The 20,372-nt window shown below is 38.7% G+C and overlaps 1 protein-coding gene across 5 annotated transcripts in view; it reads left to right on the top strand.

Moving 5' to 3' along the window:
• LOC131440512 (uncharacterized) overlaps positions 1-20,372 on the top strand; it is a 134,370-nt gene that overhangs the window by 105,097 nt on the left and 8,901 nt on the right. For 3 of the 5 annotated variants that reach the window (XM_058611850.1, XM_058611851.1, XM_058611852.1), the window contains exons 3-8: positions 2,140-2,163; positions 2,722-2,805; positions 2,910-3,091; positions 14,061-14,259; positions 14,355-14,461; positions 14,526-14,636. In XM_058611850.1, coding sequence (XP_058467833.1) covers positions 2,140-2,163; positions 2,722-2,805; positions 2,910-3,091; positions 14,061-14,259; positions 14,355-14,461; positions 14,526-14,636 — 707 coding nt within the window. The remainder of the gene's footprint in view (positions 1-2,139; positions 2,164-2,721; positions 2,806-2,909; positions 3,092-14,060; positions 14,260-14,354; positions 14,462-14,525; positions 14,637-20,372) is intronic. The other 2 variants (XM_058611853.1, XM_058611854.1) reach the window with 1 other exon arrangement.

The raw sequence follows: 20,372 nt of genomic DNA, 5'->3' as shown, positions 1-20,372 counted from the left end.
TATCACTCGACAATAGACAATAGAATATGGAATGACATTGATAACGGAATAAAACAATTCACCACGCGATTGGAGAAAGCCGAATTTACGTCCGATCGATCCGATAGTCACGGCACGAATGAGTTTGGGTATTGTCTTTGTTGAAAAATTTCTAGCAATTCGGCATCTTCTCATTTTTTGGGTTGGCCTGTGCGTTGTTCGTCTTTCACACTAAAGTCCACGCTTTGAAATAGTTCAAACCAATGTCAATAAATCTCGACCGATAGAGAATATTCCTCGTCGGCTTCAACAAGAATTCAGCAGCATTTTTCTCAAAACAAAGAAATGAGTCGACCCTTTCTGCAAATGCTCTTTACTTTACTCTATGCTAACTTCTTTAAAAATATTTGACACTAACTCCCAATGGACAAAACAGCAATGATTTTTGAGACATGATGTTACAGACAAAATAAGACAATAGTTTCGATGGCGTACTAATCTCTGTTTGCGGAGACAACATCACGCGCAACGGTTTACAGCTTACAGCAAGATTAGATTCAAAAGATCTCAAGGTTTCACGGGTTGCCATTGGACAAAACGGTTTGCCATAGGGAAATAAGTGTAAAAATTACAACTTGGCATATGACGCAAAAAGAGATTAGATCTTTAGAACTGCTTTCTGATAGAGATGATGGATTTTCTTTTTCAATTTTTTTTTGGAACGCGATTCGTGATTTCGGATTTGTAAGATGATGGAAATAATGTCTTCTTAGTTTCATACACCCAAACCTCCATTTACGTAAAAATTGGGACTTTGTAAATTGAATCATGACGTAAAAAAAGTTTACGTTATTTGGAATTTTCAACGTAAATTTTTTTTTCCCTATGTATGTATATTATTGGATATGTATAAAATAATGGGCAACTATGGAACAAAAATTATTAGTATTTGCACCTCAAACATCATTTTCTCACATGTACTCATCAAACCCGTTCCGAAAATACCCATATTGTAGTAATTTCCATGGAATATAAATGAGCCGGAAATGATTTTCATTGTATGCAAAAATCTCTTTTCACGAAGTAGGTTCGTAAAAAAAGTTGACGTTATTTGGGATTTTGTTCGTAGTTTCACCTCCCGAATATCATATTTGATTGCCAACAAGCAATAAGTACGAAACCAAAACAGACAATACGTTACCTAAAACCAATTCAGTATGAAGTTTATCAACCTCCTTAAATTACCGTGCTTAGTGCAGTCCGTGAGTGATGCACTTGTGTCATTCTCGGTTATCTGTTTTATCGCGGAGCTGAGTTCTTCGTCTGAACAGGGCTAATACTCAATAAATTACTTCTTTTAATGTTTATGTCTTATTATCGCCCTGTTTGACAAGGATTATCAATTACTGCTACGTCAAGAGAATACACTATTACACGGCTCTGCAATATGCCTTATTACCTCATTGATGTCACTAGTGTTTCAAGACATTTAACATTTAATTTATTTAACACCTCGTTTTTAACATCATTTGCCATTCTTCCCTTAGGTAAATGAACTATTCGCTTAGCATCAATAATCGAAACCATAACAATCTTCTTTCTAGTAATTCTAGCAATGTGAGATATTCATAAATAATACTTCAATGACATCCGCAAAACTTTGAAAAATTTATGTGATAATTTTGAGAATTCGCCACTATGCTCTAATACATCCAATTGACAATTAAGCTTGGCTTTTATTAGCAATTAATGATTGTGCCAATTAAAAGTTGAGTCATAAAAAAGAATATATCTACAAATTTAGTAAAACAGATTCACCAGCTGCAATCACCATCTCTAACAAATATTCCAGGAAGCAACGACAAACATCGCCCCCAAAACGACACATCTAGCTTTAACCCCGAGTGCATGTCACAACATAGTTCACATACAGACAAAATTCAAACACACTAACAAGTAGTAAGTGTATCCTTTCTGTGGTATGCATCAATGAGTTGAGCTGCAACTAACGCCATGGTTATAACCGTTGCTGCATACTACAATTATTCAGTGTGCTATAGCGTGAAAACAATACCCTTTCGGTTGTTTCCGCAATTTGATGTTAATTCATCCTAGGATACAATCAACCGACAAACTATTAAACTGTTGCTTCTTGCACTCTTTCAGACTCCCCCAAGCATTACGGTGAGTATCGATTGACTGCCAACAGATGACGAACTATGGCAAGGGAAAGATAAAATATGTCGTAAAGTGAGTAAGTTTGCATCGAATAATTTACGACCGTTCATCATTGAGGCTGCTCCGGATACCGCCATTCTACAGCGGCAAAACAACGGCTATTGTAAATATATAAATAAATAATTGATCAATCGGTGTTCAGTAAGATAAGCCGAAATGCGAGCTGTCGCGTAAGGCGTGGTATAGTAACCCAATATGCTTGTTCGTAATTGATTTTTTAATAGCCGAATTTTAACCTAGTACGTTTTATTACCCAATTGATTATCGTTTATGTTGCCTTCGTAGTTGGGAAAGCGTTTGTATCACGGTGATATAAAATATCGTATTTTATTTCTCTTCGAAAAAAACATTATAATATTCTTCTATCAAATAGCATTATCGATTTATGGTAAGCTGTGTAAAAAATTTGCTCATTTAATCATTCTGTCTCTTCACTTCCTTCTTCCTCACCCTGTGGCGAACGGGAATGCCGCACGGTACACGAAAACCCTAATAACTCCGCAGGTTCAGCCTCGTCCAATTTGGTTGGAAAATTCACCCAAAGCGTGCGGCGGATCGTGCAAGATGTCAAAGATGAAGGATCGCCAAGTAGGTTCAATGTTATTCAACTTCTCTGCGCCACATCAACTAGTAGTGATTAACCAACTGCTGCTTTTGTTTCTTTTTTATTGTAATTTCGGTCACTCACTCAGGTGGGATGAGCCGCGAGGAGCTGATCGAAACCAATGAGCGGTTACGAGCGGTTCGTATACGACTGGAAGAATCATACGACACGGCGAAAAAGGCACTGGTGACCTTGATGAACAAGTACGGAGACTCCAAAAGCCAACGGAACGTTTTCAACCGTTATCCGATGTTGAAATTGATGATTAAGGTAATTTGTTAACTATCTAAAATTGACAACGAATGATTTGTTGCTATAGCGTAGAAGTATCTGCAAACCGCATCAGGTGAACAAGAAGGCTCTACCACCCGACAATGTTGGGCCTAGGATCAGCAACAGAACTTTCGAAATTTATGCCGGGCTGTAGAGAACTTTTAAAAAACTTACACAATGTTTCGGGTTTGATAAATGTTTAACTGGGGTATAATTTAGAGTGTTTTATGAAGCACCCAGTCACTCGGGCTTGCAGTCAAAGCTTTTGAGACCGATGATGATCTATATACTTGTTGATTGAAAAATCCAGAAAATCCCTCTAAGAGTATGCCTGAGTCTCATACACGTTCATGCGCCATATATTTATTTATTTTTTTTTTGTTTCGATTATAGAGGTTTTAACCTTAAGGTCATTCGCCTCTTCGGGCCAGAAAAATTTTCTGACCCTATGTGCGGAGTTGGGAATCGAACCCAGGTGGGCTGCGTGAGAGGGCATCGACTTACCCATCACGCTATACCCGTCCCCTTGCCATATATTTATGAAATACCTGCCAGTATTTCATAACTATATCAAAGATCGTATTTATATGATGTTTTTTGTTTACTAGGAATTATTAACACTCAAACGCTCGGGTTGGGATTTTCATTGATTTTTTTTTTCAAAAATTTACTGAATAAATTGACCGATCTTGATGCATTTGGTGTCAGAAAAACCGGTTATTCTTTAATTTCATTCCGCCTTAATCGGTGTTGATATGGACCAAAAACACCGGTGTTATTCCATATCGCCTTGGGGTAAGTCGGTTTTGCCATTTGGGGTATTCTATCTAGAAAACTAAAAATGTATATGGGAACAGCTCTGGAACAATCTGAAATGCGCAAGATTTACTAAAACGCATCAGTTTGAATAAACTAATCATTTGGCCAATCATCCCAGAGGGTACTGGAACCGGTTACAAAACATTTTTGCGTCTTTTCAAAAAAGTCTTTCAGAAGTTTTGTAACCGGTTCCAGTACCCTCTGGGATGATTGGCCAAATGATTAGTTAATTCAAATCAGGTGCTTCCGCCGTTTTCTGATAGGTCAAAATACATAGATGATAATGTCTTTAAAGTGAGTGTGTACATTGCCTAACGAATTGTCATCGCCGTTTCAGTGACAGTTGTTCTTGTTTTCGTATTATTCACACTCGAAAATGTCTGTTTATGTGCCCAATTCTCGCCATTTGCGGGAGGTTTTACTTTTCTGTTACAATTCGAAAAAAATGCAGCTGAAGCGCATCGAATGCTCTCAGAAACTTTCGGTGATGCTGCTCTGAGTAAAAGAACGTGTCGGAAGTGGTTTCAACGTTTTAAAAATGGTGATTTCGATGTCGAAGACAAACATGGTGGTGGAAGAGAAAAAACCTTCAAAGATGAACAACTAGAAGCATTGCTTGATGAAGATTCGTGCCAAACCCAAAAAGAGCGCGCCGAATCGTTGGGAGTGAGTCGGCAAGCCACTTCAAAACGTCTCAAGGCCCTGGGCATGATTCAAAAAGAAGGAAACTGGGTGCCGTACGAGTTGAAACCGAGGGACATCGAGCGCCATCTATTTGTATGTGAGCAACTGCTTCAAAGACAAAATCGTAAGGGATTTTTATATCGAATCGTAACCGGTGGTTCGATACGATAATACTAAACGCAGAAAATCATGGGGAAAGCTCGGGCATGTTACTTCGTCGAAGGCAAAACCGAATATTCACGGCACTAAGATGTTGATTTGTATTTTGGTGGGATCAGCTCGGTGTGATTTACTACGAGCTCATAAAACCGGGTAAAACCATCACAGGAGATCGCTACCGAACGCAACTGATGCGCCTTAGTCGCGCGCTAAAAGAAAAGCGGCCACAATATCAAGAGCGACATGACAAAGTCATCCTTCAATACGACAATGCTCGGCCTCACGTCGCAAAAGTGGTCAAAAAGTACCTGGAAACGCTGAAATGGGAAGTCTTGCCCCACTCGTCGTATTCCCCAGATGTCGCCCCTTCTGACTTCCACCTATTCCGTTCGATGGCACACGGCCTGGCAGATCAACACTTTCAATACTTCGAAAAGTTGGAAAACTGGATTGCTTCATAGATAGCGTCAAAAGAGGACTCCTTTTTTCGAGCCGGGATCCGAAAATTGCCGGAAAGATGGGAGAAAGTTGTCGCTAACGACGGACAATACTTTGAATAATACATCTGTAAGCACTTTTTCGCAACGAAGCTTTTAACTTTGGAAAAAACGGCGAAAGAAAAGTTGTAGACCTGATATATTTTATTGTAATTTAATGTTCCAAAAAATCATTACTATTTTGTCAATTGCAAGTTAAAATCTTATACACTTAGTGAAGTGAACATGTCGAAATTCTCTCCAAGTAAACGACATTTGCGGGAAGTGTAGATCCTTAACTTTGTTCTGAATAAAAGTGGCTCTGCTCTATCGGTCACGACTTATGAACGATGATTTAAATGACCTGTAAGTGGAGGTTATAGTTAGAAAAACAAATAACGCACTGGTCAATACAAAAAAATTTAAGATGCCGAATTGTAAGAATTGTGGAACGAAGACAATATGAAAACTCAATAAAATGGCGGAGAACAGCAAGAAAAGCGAAAAAAGTAAGAGCAAAAATTTTGTTTTCTTTTTCCTTTCTGAAAGAAAGGGTTTTCTGCACCGAGTCGAGCTGGTAGCAGAATTTATGTTTACAATTCCAGTCCAAAGTTTCGGCAGTTAATAGAATTGCTGGAAAACCCGTATTTCGTACGGAACCTCGGAAATCCATAGTCCGTGTGTGTATGGGTGTGTGCACTTCTCAAAGATATTTTTACCATCAATTTTCTCCGAATGGCTGAACCGTTTTTTATGTACTTAGGCTCATTCGAAAGCCACTATTGAGCCATTGATCAAGTTTGAAGACAAAATGGCTGCACTTTCGGTTCCGGGAATATAATGGCATAAGTGACGTAATCGACTAACTGTACTTTTCTCATCTTCTCATACTTCTCGAAAATAATGAACGAATTTCGATAAACTTAGACTTATTTGAAAGCTGGAATGATGTTTCTGATCAAGTTTGAGAAATTAAGTCAAACATTCTCGGTTCGGGTAATGTGATCTTTTATATGACTTAACCAACAAAACGTAGTGTTTTCAGTGCACCAAAATAATATTTAAATTTTTTTTTTTAATCTGGATTTCCGAAGTTATGCGGTTTTTTAATGCAGTTTTGCAAAGTTACGCGATTTGCTTACGGAAATTTTCAAACTTATCCGGTTTCCTTGTTTTAAAAAAGCATGAAACGTCGAGATCTGGTGTTATATTTCTTTTATGTCAACGCTTTTACTCTTAGAAAATTTTCGATTGAAAAAAATGCTCAAATTACACCAGATTTCATGCATTTCTAGACATTTGGCATCAAAAAAATTTCGATTTTGGAAGTCTCAAAATTTTTCTAAGTCCTAAAGTTGATTTCGGAAATCTAAAAACTCCCAAAGTCCCAAATACGTTTTTTAATTTTTTTTAGATTACACCATATCTCAACGTTACAAGCATTTCTAAGAAATTTGGCACCAACAATTTTTTTTTCCATTTAGGAAATCTCAAAAATTTTCCCGAAGTTTTTGTTCAAAAAAATTTGTTTGAGATTACTCCATTACGGAAGATTGGATAGTTTCTTATTCATACTAAAGAATCTTCTAGCTATGAATGATTTTATGCTTGCTGATTTTATATGATGGCAACCTAATGATGTAATGATAAAATATATAGATTCTTGGTCTCATAAGACTACCGTCATTCGATGAGAAAACATGCAATAGAATTGACACTAGCTTAATTAAAATGCCTCACACACTGACAGTTGGTTTTAAAATTACAAAATATGTTTGATACATTCATACAAAGTGAAGTCATATAATCTAGATGCGAATAAATTGATCGGAATTTGCCCGAGTTACCTCATTCAAAGTGGGTGCAATAATGACAGATAGGGACTGTGTCAGGTGTGTTTTAATTACTATGAACTGAGTAATGATGATCATATCCACTTAGAAACTACCAGGAAAAATGAAATAAATCGCAGTATACAGTTGGTATGACGCAAATCTGTTTATTTATTTTATTTGGGAAAATCTAACAGGTAAAATTACTTTCATTATTACATCTGGACTTGTATTATTAAATACTAATACATTCACCTCAACAAAGGCTTAATCCCAAACAAAAGCTGAATCTCACATGGTTGAGTGGTACCTTGAGATCAAAGTTGTTCAATTTAGAAAACGACCTTAAGCATTTATGCATGGATCAGGGTCATTTCGCCGAAAACCATTTCGCCGAAAACCATCTCGCCGAAAACCATTTCACCGAAAGCCGTTTCGCCGAAAACCATTTCACCGTAAGGGTTATTTCGCCGAATGCCACTTCGCCGAATGCCACTTCGCCGAAGGCCATATGTTATCTCACCTCGCTACCGTTCGTTCGGACCTAACTAACGCAAAGAAATCTAGCTTTGAGTAGACCAGGCAAACGAGGCGGTTACAGGTTTGAATGCAAGAGGCCGCCGCTTCCGAGGGCGGGTCGGTGGCCGACTCAGCTGGCGTCGCCTCTGCGGCTTTGTGCCGCCCAGCCATCTTGGCTTCGGTTATGTGGCTGCGCCACATCAGCTATACAGGAGACATAATATACAAGAGACATTAACCTTTCTGCGAAATGGCCCTTTCGCCGAAACAACCTATTCGACGAAACGACCTATTCGGCGAAACGACCTATTCGACGAAACGACCTATTCGACGAAACAACCTATTCGGCGAAACGACCTAACGGCGAAACGACTTTCGGCGAAATGAACCGCTCCCTTTATGCATTACCGCTTTAGAGAATTGGAGATTACAACTTTTGGGAGCCCTTATATACACTTTGTATCGGAGATCACCGATTCACTTATTGTGATACAAGCACTAGCATTCATAAGCTGTGTTTTAGCATAAAAATGCCTTACTCTTAACTGTACAGGGACGAGTGTCAATGAAAAGTTTTATAAATAGCCGTTTGTTTCCATTAACCAATCACAGAAGAGCAAATGATATCATTTTGTAGATTTTTCGTGCACGATCGACGGTTTCGATCGTGCCCTTCTATATCGTATGAACGTTCGCACAAAAGGGAATTTATAAATGGGATGGTTCATAAACCAAGTAGACCAAAATCTGGAGCTTTTTAACCCTTCTGTCCCCCCTCGTAGACTTTCGTAGACTTTTCCAAACACCCCCTCCCACCCCCAAAAATCTACGTAGACTTTTCCTTTTCACAGAAAACAATATGGAAATTTCGACACATGTATTTTCGGTGACATCATTCACTGAGTTTTATAGTTTCCCTGAGAATATTAATGAACACTACATCTTAACCAAGTGTCTTGAAAACGTTTCGAAATAGTGTTACTAATAATCATAATTGGTCAGTTGTGTTAACGTTTCGTGAGTATCGTCAAAAATATCGTAACAGTACTGAGCCCAACAATGAGACAATATGTTGTTAAACCTTTTTTGAGCACTAGTCAGTAGCAGATCGTAAACAATATCCAGTATTCTGTACACGTTATCCAAATGAAATGTTTTGATTGGTATTGTGTCGTTCATATTTTATGCCTTGTGAGATAATAAAAGGTGCTTAATGTTACTATCAGGTGTACAACTTTTCTTCCGCCGTTTTCCGATAGGTGGCTGTACCGGCTGAGGCTGGTCAAAATACATAGATGATAATGCCTTTAAAGTGAGTGCGTACAGTGCCTAACGAATTATCATCACCGTTTCAGTGACAGTTGTTTTTGTTTTCGTATTATTCGCGCTCGAAAATGTCTGTTTATGTGCCCAATTCGCGCCATTTGCGGGAAGTTTTACTTTTCTGTTACAATTCGAAAAAAATGCAGCTGAAGCGCATCGAATGCTCTCAGAAACTTACGGTGATGCTGCTCTGAGTTAAAGAACGTGTCGGGAGTGCTTTCAACGTTTTAAAAACGGTGATTTCCATGTCGAAGACAAACATGGTGGTGGAAGAGAAAAAACCTTCAAAGATGAACAACTAGAAGCATTGCTTGATGAAGATTCGTACCAAACCAGAGAAGAGCTTGCCGAATCGTTGGGCGTGAGTCAGCAAGCCATTTCAAAACGTCTCAAGGCCCTGGGCATGATTCAGAAAGAAGGAAACTGGGTGCCGTATGAGATGAAACCGAGGGACATCGAGCGCTGTCTATTTGTATGTGAGCAACTGCTTCAAAGACAAAATCATAAGGGGTTTTTACATCGAATCGTAACCGGTGGTTCGATACGATAATCCTAAACGCAGAAAATCATGGGGAAAGCCCGGGCATGTTACTTTGTCGAAGGCAAAACCGAATATTCACGGCACTAAGATGTTGATTTGTATTTTGGTGGGATCAGCTCAGTGTGATTTACTACGAGCTCTTAAAACCTGGTAAAACCATCACAGGAGATCGCTACCGAACGCAACTGATGCGCCTTAGTCGCACGCTAAAAGAAAAGCGGCCACAATATCAAGAGCGACATGACAAAGTCATCCTTCAACACGACAATGCTCGGCCTCACGTCGCAAAAGTGGTCAAAAAGTACCTGGAAACGCTGAAATGGGAAGTCTTGCCCCACTCGTCGTATTCCCCAGATGTTGCCCCTTCTGACTTCCACCTATTCCGTTCGATGGAACATGGCCTGGCAGATGAACATTTTCAATCCTTCGAAGAGTTGGAAAAATGGATTGTATTGTTATTGTTTTAATTGTCACTAGTCAAACTGATGTTTAAAAAATATACGTGCGGCCTGGCAAATAGCTGCAACCCCTGTGGTAACCCTTGCAGCTTACAACAGTTTTGCAGAAAACGCTTTACTTATAGAGTAAGCATCGAATTACCAAAATTTTTAACGCTTCTCACTAGGTAATTTGAAGATGGATTTATATGATTTCTCAATGAACATTAGATTAGGTTGCGATTGCGCTGGTCGTGAACAGAAATCTCTGCAAACGGAATATATACTTCTTGAATAAGATTGATATATTAGTAACGTAACATAAGTGTTTCACAATTATGTGCCTATTTTTCAAATTCAAACGGTTGTATTTGAAAAATTGCATTTGTAATGTCATTATCGGTCGTGTCTGGCACACAACCCTTTAATTTTTTTGTGTAAGACAAAAGCTGCCTAAAATTACATTGGTAGATACAAAAAGACCGGTAATTCGTGATTCAATAAGTTTGAAAAGCTCACAGTACTTTTGTTAAAACTTCAAAGTTTCATCCTTGACTGCCCTCCCATTTCGTCGAAGTCGCTGAATTGAAATTATTCCATATTTTTCATTTATTCGAAATTTCGGGCAATTCGGAGGATTTATTAACTGGAGGACAAAATCGATCTTGTTGGTATCATACCACTCCAGAACCACTTAGCAGTAGAAGCAGCTGACCAAATCGTTCCTGCTCCTATGCTTGCGGATAAACGGCAATACACGCTTTTTCAGGCATTCTTCGATGTAAACTTGGTATGTCATCGTCGAGGATGTGACGAATGGTTCCGTTATCAATCCACAAATACAAATCGCTTGGCAAATCATGACCTTCTTCGCAGACTTGAATCTTCCCAGCGTACCCCACGTCCTGTCGCGATGTAAAACTTTTTACTGTGATGCTCCTTAGAATCGAATTTGACGTATGTTTCGTCATCAATCAAATTGCAGCCCTTGTGTTTCGTCAAAACACGGTCGTACAAGAACATTGCACCCTTTTCGAACAAGGAATCCTGCATCGTGCGGATGTGTACTAGCTTTGTACGAATTTCAATTTTCTCATACAATTTAATTTTAATTGAGTGACGAATTCCGACCGATTCCTTGTTAGAGGAATTGGTGTCTTTCATTTATTAGATTCACTTTGCTCAAAACCATTTGACTGTTCACAAAACTATCGGAAATGCCACACATCAAAAAAATTTGAATAATTTAGGTGACTTAATTCCTCATACGATGTAATTCATAAAGACCTAATCTGTCAAACGACGGAAAAATTCATTTGTAATGACTTAATGTTAGATTAGCTTTAATTTTACTGGTTTCGACTGTAACTTGCATTCTGCTAGCAGGTGTGACTATATGCATTTAAATGCTCCTTTTACCATCCATGCAGATGTGTGCTTCTGTGGCTCAGTCGATTAACAGTCGTACTTGCGATCCAATGATTCTCGGTTCAAGTCGCGACGGTTGCTATCAGTATTCTCTTTTTTTATTTCAATGAATTTAATGTCATGGAGTTTTAGACACAATATTAAATGTTCTTCCGCGTGAATTTGCGTAAACTGCGACGCTCCATTTATGTGCATCTAATAAGATGTAAAATCACACGAATTTTTTTAAGTGTGCATTCCCAATTGTGATTGGGAACAAAGTACAGAACTGTGCCGAACGAGACACGGAATCGAACCAACTCAACAAATTGAGAATGTTCCGCGACAGATAACATTAGTTAAGCATATGATTAAAAAAAAAAATAAAAATATGACCTGAACAAAGTTTCAGTGGGAAGATATTTTACATTATATATTGTACTCACTTGGGCAATCTACCTTTTTCAAGCTGGAGGCATCATACATTAAGGCATCATTTTTGCAGTCATATGACATCAATTTACATGGCAAAATGAAAATGGTAAAAAACCCGAGTACTATATTCAGATGCGGAGCTTGATACAAATGCAATTTTAAATGATTTTTTTAGTATTGGCTACAAAGTGCCAATACTAAAAAAATCATTTAAAATTGCTTCTTACTTGTTTATTTATGACTTCTGGTCAGTCAGTAATTTTCACTTTTTTCGGTTTTTTAACGATATCAAACTAACTAGAGATTATAAAAGGAGAAAGAATATGAAATCATAGAGCCATAGTACTCATAGTACTAGAGCAAGGATGTGAAGAATAAACTGCGGAAAAGTGAGACGTGACAAGGGTCATTTAAGTAAGCAGAAGGCTTCTCGTATCTAAACTTTTACCTTCTACCAGAGGAGTCGAACTTAGGCATCTTAGCGATACGAGTCATCCGAGTCTCTGATATGTCAGAAAGTAAAGGCAAAGGTCGTTGCCATTTCCGGTTCGGACAGGATTTAATTTTACATTTTAATAGATGTAATATTCAGTCCAGGCTTGGATTCACGTCATATTAAAATTTCATTTTCGTATTCAATCCGATCAAAGCGTATCTATCTTCAATCCGATTCTTCTGTCCAATTATATCCAATTCTTATACCCTTCTGGTAGAATTGCATAATTCTTTTTGTGTGTTTCGTCTTGATAACTCCACACATTTACCAGAAGTGTTCCTAATTATTTTCGGGTTTTTTATCGACAGATGACATTCGTACACTTATTCAAATTTGTGGCGATCGTTATCTAACACTTCGAAGATAAGAAACGCGGTTTCTAAAATACGAAGCAGATTTCGATTTTAACAATGTCAAACGCTCCGAAAAGTTTTTGTTGAGTCGAAATGTGAGCATTTTTGTCTTGCAATTCGTCTCAACAAAAACTTTTCGGAGCGTTTGACACGTGAATGCAACAACAGCTTCCACAGATACTGGGAGTTAAAGGAAAGCAATTCCTGAACGTCTGCAAACCATGTGAAAGGTTCGATTTTATCTAAATTTTCGGGTATTCATAATTTTACCATAATTTAAGATATGTTTGGGTGCAGGATTGTCAAATGAGTTATGTTGTTTTATGTGAGAATATGTTTGGAGAGTATGTATAACGTCGAAACTTGCTACTTGCACAGCACAATTCTTATGGTGATAGTGAACTCATTAATCATGCGACAATAGGAAAAATGTATTATAATTGAATATTTATTTGTATTTGTAATTTGCAATTGAATATTCTTGGACCATCTTCGTTCCCCACGACTGAAGATTGATCGAATCATTGATTGGGCAGATCGCGATTGCACTGCTGTCTCTATTGGTCAGCATCTTCTTTTCTTTATGAGATTTTTGCGATCTTATGAGCCGAAATTAACTCCGCTGTCTTTCTGTGCACTCAGGCAACAGAAATTAAATATTCGCTTGTAGAAACATTGAATGCAAAAACCGGATAAATACATTTGTTTTGGAAGAACCGGTTAAGTTTTTGTCCGGTTTTTGTACTCAAAGTTATTTTGTCCGGTTCTTGCAGAAAAGATGTCTTTAAACGATTCTTACATTGCAAAATCCATGTCCGGTTTTTGCGTTCAATGTTTTTATCCGGTTTTTGCATTCAAAAATACTTAAACGGGTTTTCCAAACTAAGTTGCACTTATCCGATTTTTGCTTTCAGCCGTTCAATGATAGTGTTGACTACACTGTTTATTCATTGCTCACCCCGAAGTTTTTTCTAATGAATTCCACTAAATAATTGAACTACATATTTTCATTGCATTACAATTGCTCAGCTGGTATGGAGCAGGCGGTGTATAATAATCAATATTGTAATTAAAATTTAACAGGCTCTCACACTCTAAATGATCTATGACTACCTTGCGAGTTTGGAAACGGCTTTACAATTCCACATTAGAATCGTCCCGAATAAATAGTAACTTTTGGTGCTAAAATTATCCTCTACACAATATTCAACTGTAAGCTCTGTTGCTGCTGTAAATAAGAAAATATCAGTTACGCTGCATTTAACAGTTGCCTCTGTACCTTTTACTGGAGCCAATTACTTTAAAACAATACTACTATTCTCATACTATCTACCTTTACAAATTACAAAAAGCCACGATCCGTTCTAAAAAGGCATTGTTATACTGCTGGTAATCAACATGAAACGCTTTGTGCTACTCCGTAGTAAGATTGATTAAACCCAAAATTAAAACTAAACATCTCGTTGTCCTTGTGTCACCTATTAGGACGTCATTCGTTTGGAAACACAGTACTGGACGCTAGTGGAAATCCCCAAACAAGAAAAGCTCGAAACAGTCCCTGCCTTCGTGCTGCGTGCGTGTAGCATCATGGAAAAATCGCAAAAGTCCGGGGAAGGAGTGAAGACCTCTGCCAAACTGGCAGAGGAAGCCGCTGAGAAACGAGAACGGATGGAACGTCTGGAAAGTAAGTTTAATCATTAAATCGCTCATGCATGTAGAGTTTCGTTTGTTATTATTCTCTCACGGTGTTGCAAATGTATATTTTTTTCAAATTCACAGTGATGACGACCGCGCAGGTCGAGCAGGAGAACACGCAAATGATCAATGATTTGTATCGCTTACTGAAAAAATACACCGGTTTGAGAAACCTAATCCGTGAACTGAAGGTAAATTGAATTCGTGACTGCAGATTTCAACAAAAGATTCTAAAACCTTTTATCCCACTGACAGTCAGAGTATGGAAATTCCAAAATCTACCCAATCTTTCCCCGATACACGATGTTGAAGGATATGATCAAGGATATTATGCACGACCCCGACTACATGGAAGTTTGCCATGAGGTAGATATCTGATATAAAGTAAAAATTCTTGCAAGTTGAAAGCTCTCCCGATACTATTCCAATCTTACAAATCGGGCATAGCGAGCATTTTTTTTCCTTCGCTCGTTATATCGTTTTTCCTGCATACAATTTTCAAGCATGCTATGCGAGATGCCCATTTCCATTTCAACGAGGTTGGTTCTATCAACACGGCCTGGATAGACTATCGATTAGAGATTATCTTGTGCGTGCATTGTATTGAAGCGAAGAAATAGTCATTTTGGGTGGTCGAGCTTTTGCTTCCAGTCATTCTACCAGATTCACAAGTTGAGCCTCATTGTTTACCTTACCGTTCAACTCAGTATCATGATGTCCCTTTCAAATTGATTATAAGGATGAACCTAGTAAAATAAACGTTTTGCCATGAAATAAAAATTGCATGAACGTTTATTTGATTACGCAATATACACTAGTTTTTCTTCACCGAAGCACCCATTTAATGATCAAATTTTCCTTCTAATTAATCTCATATCAATTCATGATAGTCATCACAAACTTGTGTTTGTAGTATCTAACTATTCTTGAATGAAATATCAACGTTGTTTCCTATTCCACTCGAACAATTAGAAACTGTTAATTTGTTTCAACCCACCAAGTGGTGTGATGAAGGTTTACGAGAAATATAAGCGTGATTCATTTCAGAACTTTTGACTACCATTTCCGGTATCGGACTAACCGAGTAAACTTTTATGTCCATAAATTTACATGTGCAACATATTGGATTGGTTTTAAAGGGTTTTATTCGTATTTTGCCTGGACCTTTTCAATGCAGCCTTGAAATATTCCGAACTTCATCCTATAATTTCGGAACTGGATGTCGGATCCTTCTAAAACTTCTTTGCAACCTGGGCCATAGAACCGTACACTTAAATCTACAGTCTGTTACATAAGAACGTGGTCACTCCCCTTCAGCGTTATTTGTTTATTTGTTTATTTGTTTGCTTGTTCCATCTGACAATAAAAGTCTTAATGAATATAAAGTTAAGTTATAAAATCGAGGATTGCGACACTTTCTGAACAAACTTATGCGATGATTCACCAAAATCGAATAAATTTTCAACTAGGGAGAAAGTTCGAACACACGCTGCAATAGGTTCGTTGGCTCCAAACGATGTCCGATGGAATCTTCGTTGTAGCAAACCTGTTGATCGTAGAGTTCGTTGTGAAACCCGGAAGTCGATGAGAGACAGGATTTTTGGAGAGTCGATTTCGCCGTTGATAATCTTCGCCACAAACGCAGCTTGTTGAATCTTCCTTCGTCGTTCCAGTGTGTCAAGACCTAACAGGCGACATCGATCAGGGTACGGTGGCAGATCCAAGGGATTTCGCCAGGGAAGGTCTCTTAGCGCAAGCCGAATAAATCTTTTCTGAACACGCTCAATCCGCAAGTTCCAAACGAGTTGATATGGACTCCATACCAAACTGGCATTTTCCAGCAATGGTCGCACTAAGGAACAGTATAACGCCTTCAAACAATGTGGATCCTTAAAATCTCTGCTGATTTTAGCTACGAATCCGAGTTGTTTCGTTGCCTTAGATATTAAAGCAGAGCGATGCTGATTAAATGTGAGTTTTGCATCCAATACAACACCAAGGTCATTAACACGGTCAACTCTTGTAAGTGTTTGTCCATCAATTTTGTAGTCGAAGATTAATGGACGAAGTATTCGGTGAAATGTAATTACTTGACATTTGGCAATGCTGATCACAAGATGGTTTCGTCGACACCATGCGACAAATTCATCTAGCAGTTCTTGAAGATGGACGCAGTCCTCATAATTACGAATTACTAAGTACAGCTTCAAATCGTCAGCGTAGATCAGCTTGCATCCATAACCAAGCAGCAAAGCGGCATCGTTGAAAAATAGTGCAAACAAAAGGGGACCCATATTACTGCCCTGCGGAACTCCTGATTTATTCGTAAACGGGGATGAAACTGAGGTTCCCAATTGTACGCGTAGGACTCTACCACACAAATAGGAACTCAACCATTCAACGAACTTGTATGATGCACCAAGTCGCATCAGTTTACATAATAGAATTCGGTGGTCTATACGATCAAAAGCCGCTTTTAGATCGGTGTATACTGCATCAATTTGTACCCTTTCCTCCATACGCGAAAAGCAGGTCGAGGTAAAATCGAGCAAATTTGTACTAACGGATCGTCCTGGCATAAATCCATGCTGATCGGTTGATATATAACTTTTTGTACGAGAAAGAACAACAGAGCTGACAACTATTTCGAATAGCTTGGAGGCAGCAGATAGGCTCGTAATACCACGATAATTTCTCACATCCTTTCGATCACCGTTTTTGTAGACTGGAAACATGAACGAATGCTTCCATATCGTTGGAAATATACCATGCTCGAACGATTTGTTGAACACGTAACATAATGGTTCGAGCAGAGCAGTTGCACAGCGAGTATAAACGACAGAAGGAATTCCATCAGGTCCAGCCGAGTACGAACTTTTCAGTTTCTTTGCTGCAGCACTGATCATTTCGGGAGTGATTATAAATGTACGCAAATCCACCAAGTTTTCAGGAACATATGATGCGGCGACTTCAGCTTCGATGTTGGAGGCCACTTTCTCAGTAAACACGGAAGCGAAGAATTTAGCAAACAACTCACATGAGTCTGATGTTGATGCAGACGTCACACCGTCAAAACAAACGTTCTGAGGAATGATTGAACATTTTCGCTTCGAATTCACAAAGTTCCAAAAATTCCTGGGGTTCCTACGTAGATCCGTTTGAACTCGCATGACGTAAGCTCTATATAAACCGGCATTGATTTTGCGGTACTCATCACTCGATTTTTTGAAATTTTGTTTTGTTTCTAAGCTCCGCCAACGACGGTGTCTGCGCTGCCAAGCATTGCGCTTTCGCTTTAAATCATGTAAACGTGATGTGGCCCACGGGGGAGAAATAGGTCGTTTAACAAATGGTAAATTTGTACTGAGCCAACGGGAGATAGTACTACAAAACGACGATGCCATCTCATCAACATTATCCGTTTCGCGCAGAGTTGTCCAACTATAATTCTGCAAATATTCCATCAGAGCTGAGAAGTCAATTTTTCTATAATTTAACCGTAAATGTGTGTCTCCCGAACTTGCTGCATGTCGTGAATTATTGTCTTCAATGGGCAACGAAATTACTAAAGGTGGATGGTGCGGGTCAACGGGTAGGAGCGAAGCTACACACTCGTCAACAAACAATGAGCGGTCACAGGAACAAAACACTAGATCGAGTACCCGTCCGAGATGATTTTTATTTTGGTTCGACTGGTGAAGATTCAAAAAATCCATGCCATCGATCAGCGCCGTACTCGCAGCGGGCAGGCTTAATGGCTTGACACCTTCGAGGTATAAAGACTGTCCCAGAAAGTATGGACGCAACCAAAAACCTCCGTCATTTCGCAATAGTTCAGAATCTGTCAATTTTTATGGCTGCGTCCTGTTGTTTACACTCTTCTCTAACCACTTGTGCAGTTGTTTATTCGTTTTCATTAGTTAGTTTCGAAATGCGTGGACTTTCAGCAGAACAACATCGAAAAATTGTGTACAAATGGTGCACAGAACGCGGACTGTCACTGAGAAAGATAGCAAAAATGGAATGAGTAAGTGAAAAAGCCGTGCGAAATGCAATCAGGAAGTTCGGTGAGGATAACGCCTTTGAGGATAAACCGAAAACGGGTCGAAAAAAAGGTGCTGCTAACCCTCAGTTAGATAAACGTATACTGAAGGCGTTCGAGCAAAAGAAGGAGGTTTCAGTTCGGGATGTGGCCAAAAAAGTGGGCACTTCGAAGTCAAATGTTCTTCGTGCTAAAGAACGTTTGAATCTTCGAACCTATAAGAAGCAGGAACAACCAAAACGTAGTCCGAAACAAGAAGCATCGATCAGGCCGAGGGTTCGAAAGCTGTACAATACAATTCTTGCTGGAAATTTGAACTGCACAATCATGGACGACGAAACCTACGTGAAACTCGATTACAAATCCTTGCCGGGACCACAATATTATACGGTGCGAGAAGGGCTAGTGTTAAACTAGTCCGAGACATCGATTGAAGTGGAAAATTTGTAGCTGCGGTAAGATTTCGAAACCCTTCATCACCACTGCTTCAATGGACAGCGAAATATACATCAAGGAATGTTTACAAAAACGACTTCTACCCATGATTCGAAGCCACAAGGATCCTTTTGTCTTCTGGCCATATCTTGCTTCTTGCCACTACTCGAAATCAACGGTAGAATGGTATACACTGAGGTCTTTTTTTATGCGGTCTTTTTTTATGCGGTTTTTTTTACGCGACTTTTTTTATGCGAATTTTCAGAGTTACGCGGTTTTTTTTTATGCGAAGTTTCAGAGTTACGCGGTTTTTTTTTTATGCGAATTTTCAGAGTTATGCGGTTTGCCCTTCTGCGGTCTTTTTTTATGCGAAGTTTCAGAGTTATGCGGTTTTTTTTATGCGAATTTTCAGAGTTATGCGGTTTTTTTTTATGCGAATTTTCAGAGTTATGCGGTTTTTTTTTATGCGGTTTTTTTTTATGCGGTACGTAAATTCGCATAAAAAAAGACTTCAGTGTACTACCAAAAATGTCACTTTCGTCCCAAAAGACATGAATCCACAAAAGTGCCCACAACTTCGACCAATTGAGGAATTTTGGGCATTAACGAAGGCACATCTTAGGAAACATGTCTCGGCAGCTGAAACCATTCAACAGTTCGAAAAAGATTGGAAAAAAGTGTCAGAACTTGTCGCCAAGAAGTCTGTACGGAATTTAATGAGGAACGCCAGCTAGTCTACAATGGCTAAGTAGCAAATGTTGAGAATAATATTCTGTTGTTGTAGTCTAATATTATCAGTATATCGAATAAAATTTGAATATCTAACACTTGTAAATTATTTACTGCGAAATCAAAGTGCGTCCATACTTTCTGGGACAGTCTTTGCTGTGAGCAAGATTTTGTGCGTATTCTTCTGAAAACGACCTCCAAATTTTGAGAATTCGGCGAACAAGCTGCTTCAAATTGTGTGGTTGGTTTATCCCAAGCTTCATCTTCATTTGAGCCCAAACGTTCTCAATCAGACCTTTCGGATGTGAGCACAAAAAAAATGCTTCCAAGTGCGAAGTGTACGCGGTACTCATTTTGGATAAATGCTGAGATCGAATTGTAAACAATAGTCAGCTGATTTATTCTCGCATTGCATGAAGGACACTACTACCCTCTGTGATAAAGAAAATTCACACCATTCCACTTTACCGATCGCGAGTAATCGTGACCACGCTCTTATGTAACAGACTGTAAGTTTGTGAAAACCAATTTATCTATCCCTAATAAATCGGTACAGGTAAAGCTGGTTCGTTCAAAGCCATTAAGAGGTAAGGCCAACATACGCGTCAAAAAATAGGTCAACTTTAGAAACGTTTTCCGGGAATATAGTGAAATCGATAGCTTCGATTTTTCAGTGTTTAATAAAATGTACTTCAACGTACAAAAAAATATTGTTACATAATTTCGTTAAAAAGTAGCCCCTGCATGACAAAGTTAGTGCAGCTAGTTTCCCGGGAGATCCAAAACGGGTGAACCGACTATATCTTCAAGTTTAAAGCAGGAACAACAACCAAAGTTTTTTCAAGTATATATAATAAACTAGTATTCCACGTAAGGGATTTCGAGAATACTAATTT

The sequence above is a fragment of the Malaya genurostris genome, chromosome 1, assembly GCF_030247185.1.
Source record: "Malaya genurostris strain Urasoe2022 chromosome 1, Malgen_1.1, whole genome shotgun sequence".
In the NCBI taxonomy this organism is placed as follows: domain Eukaryota; kingdom Metazoa; phylum Arthropoda; class Insecta; order Diptera; family Culicidae; genus Malaya; species Malaya genurostris.
Note: the sequence above shows the minus strand (reverse complement) of the source record. Positions and strands in the feature narration are given on the sequence as shown.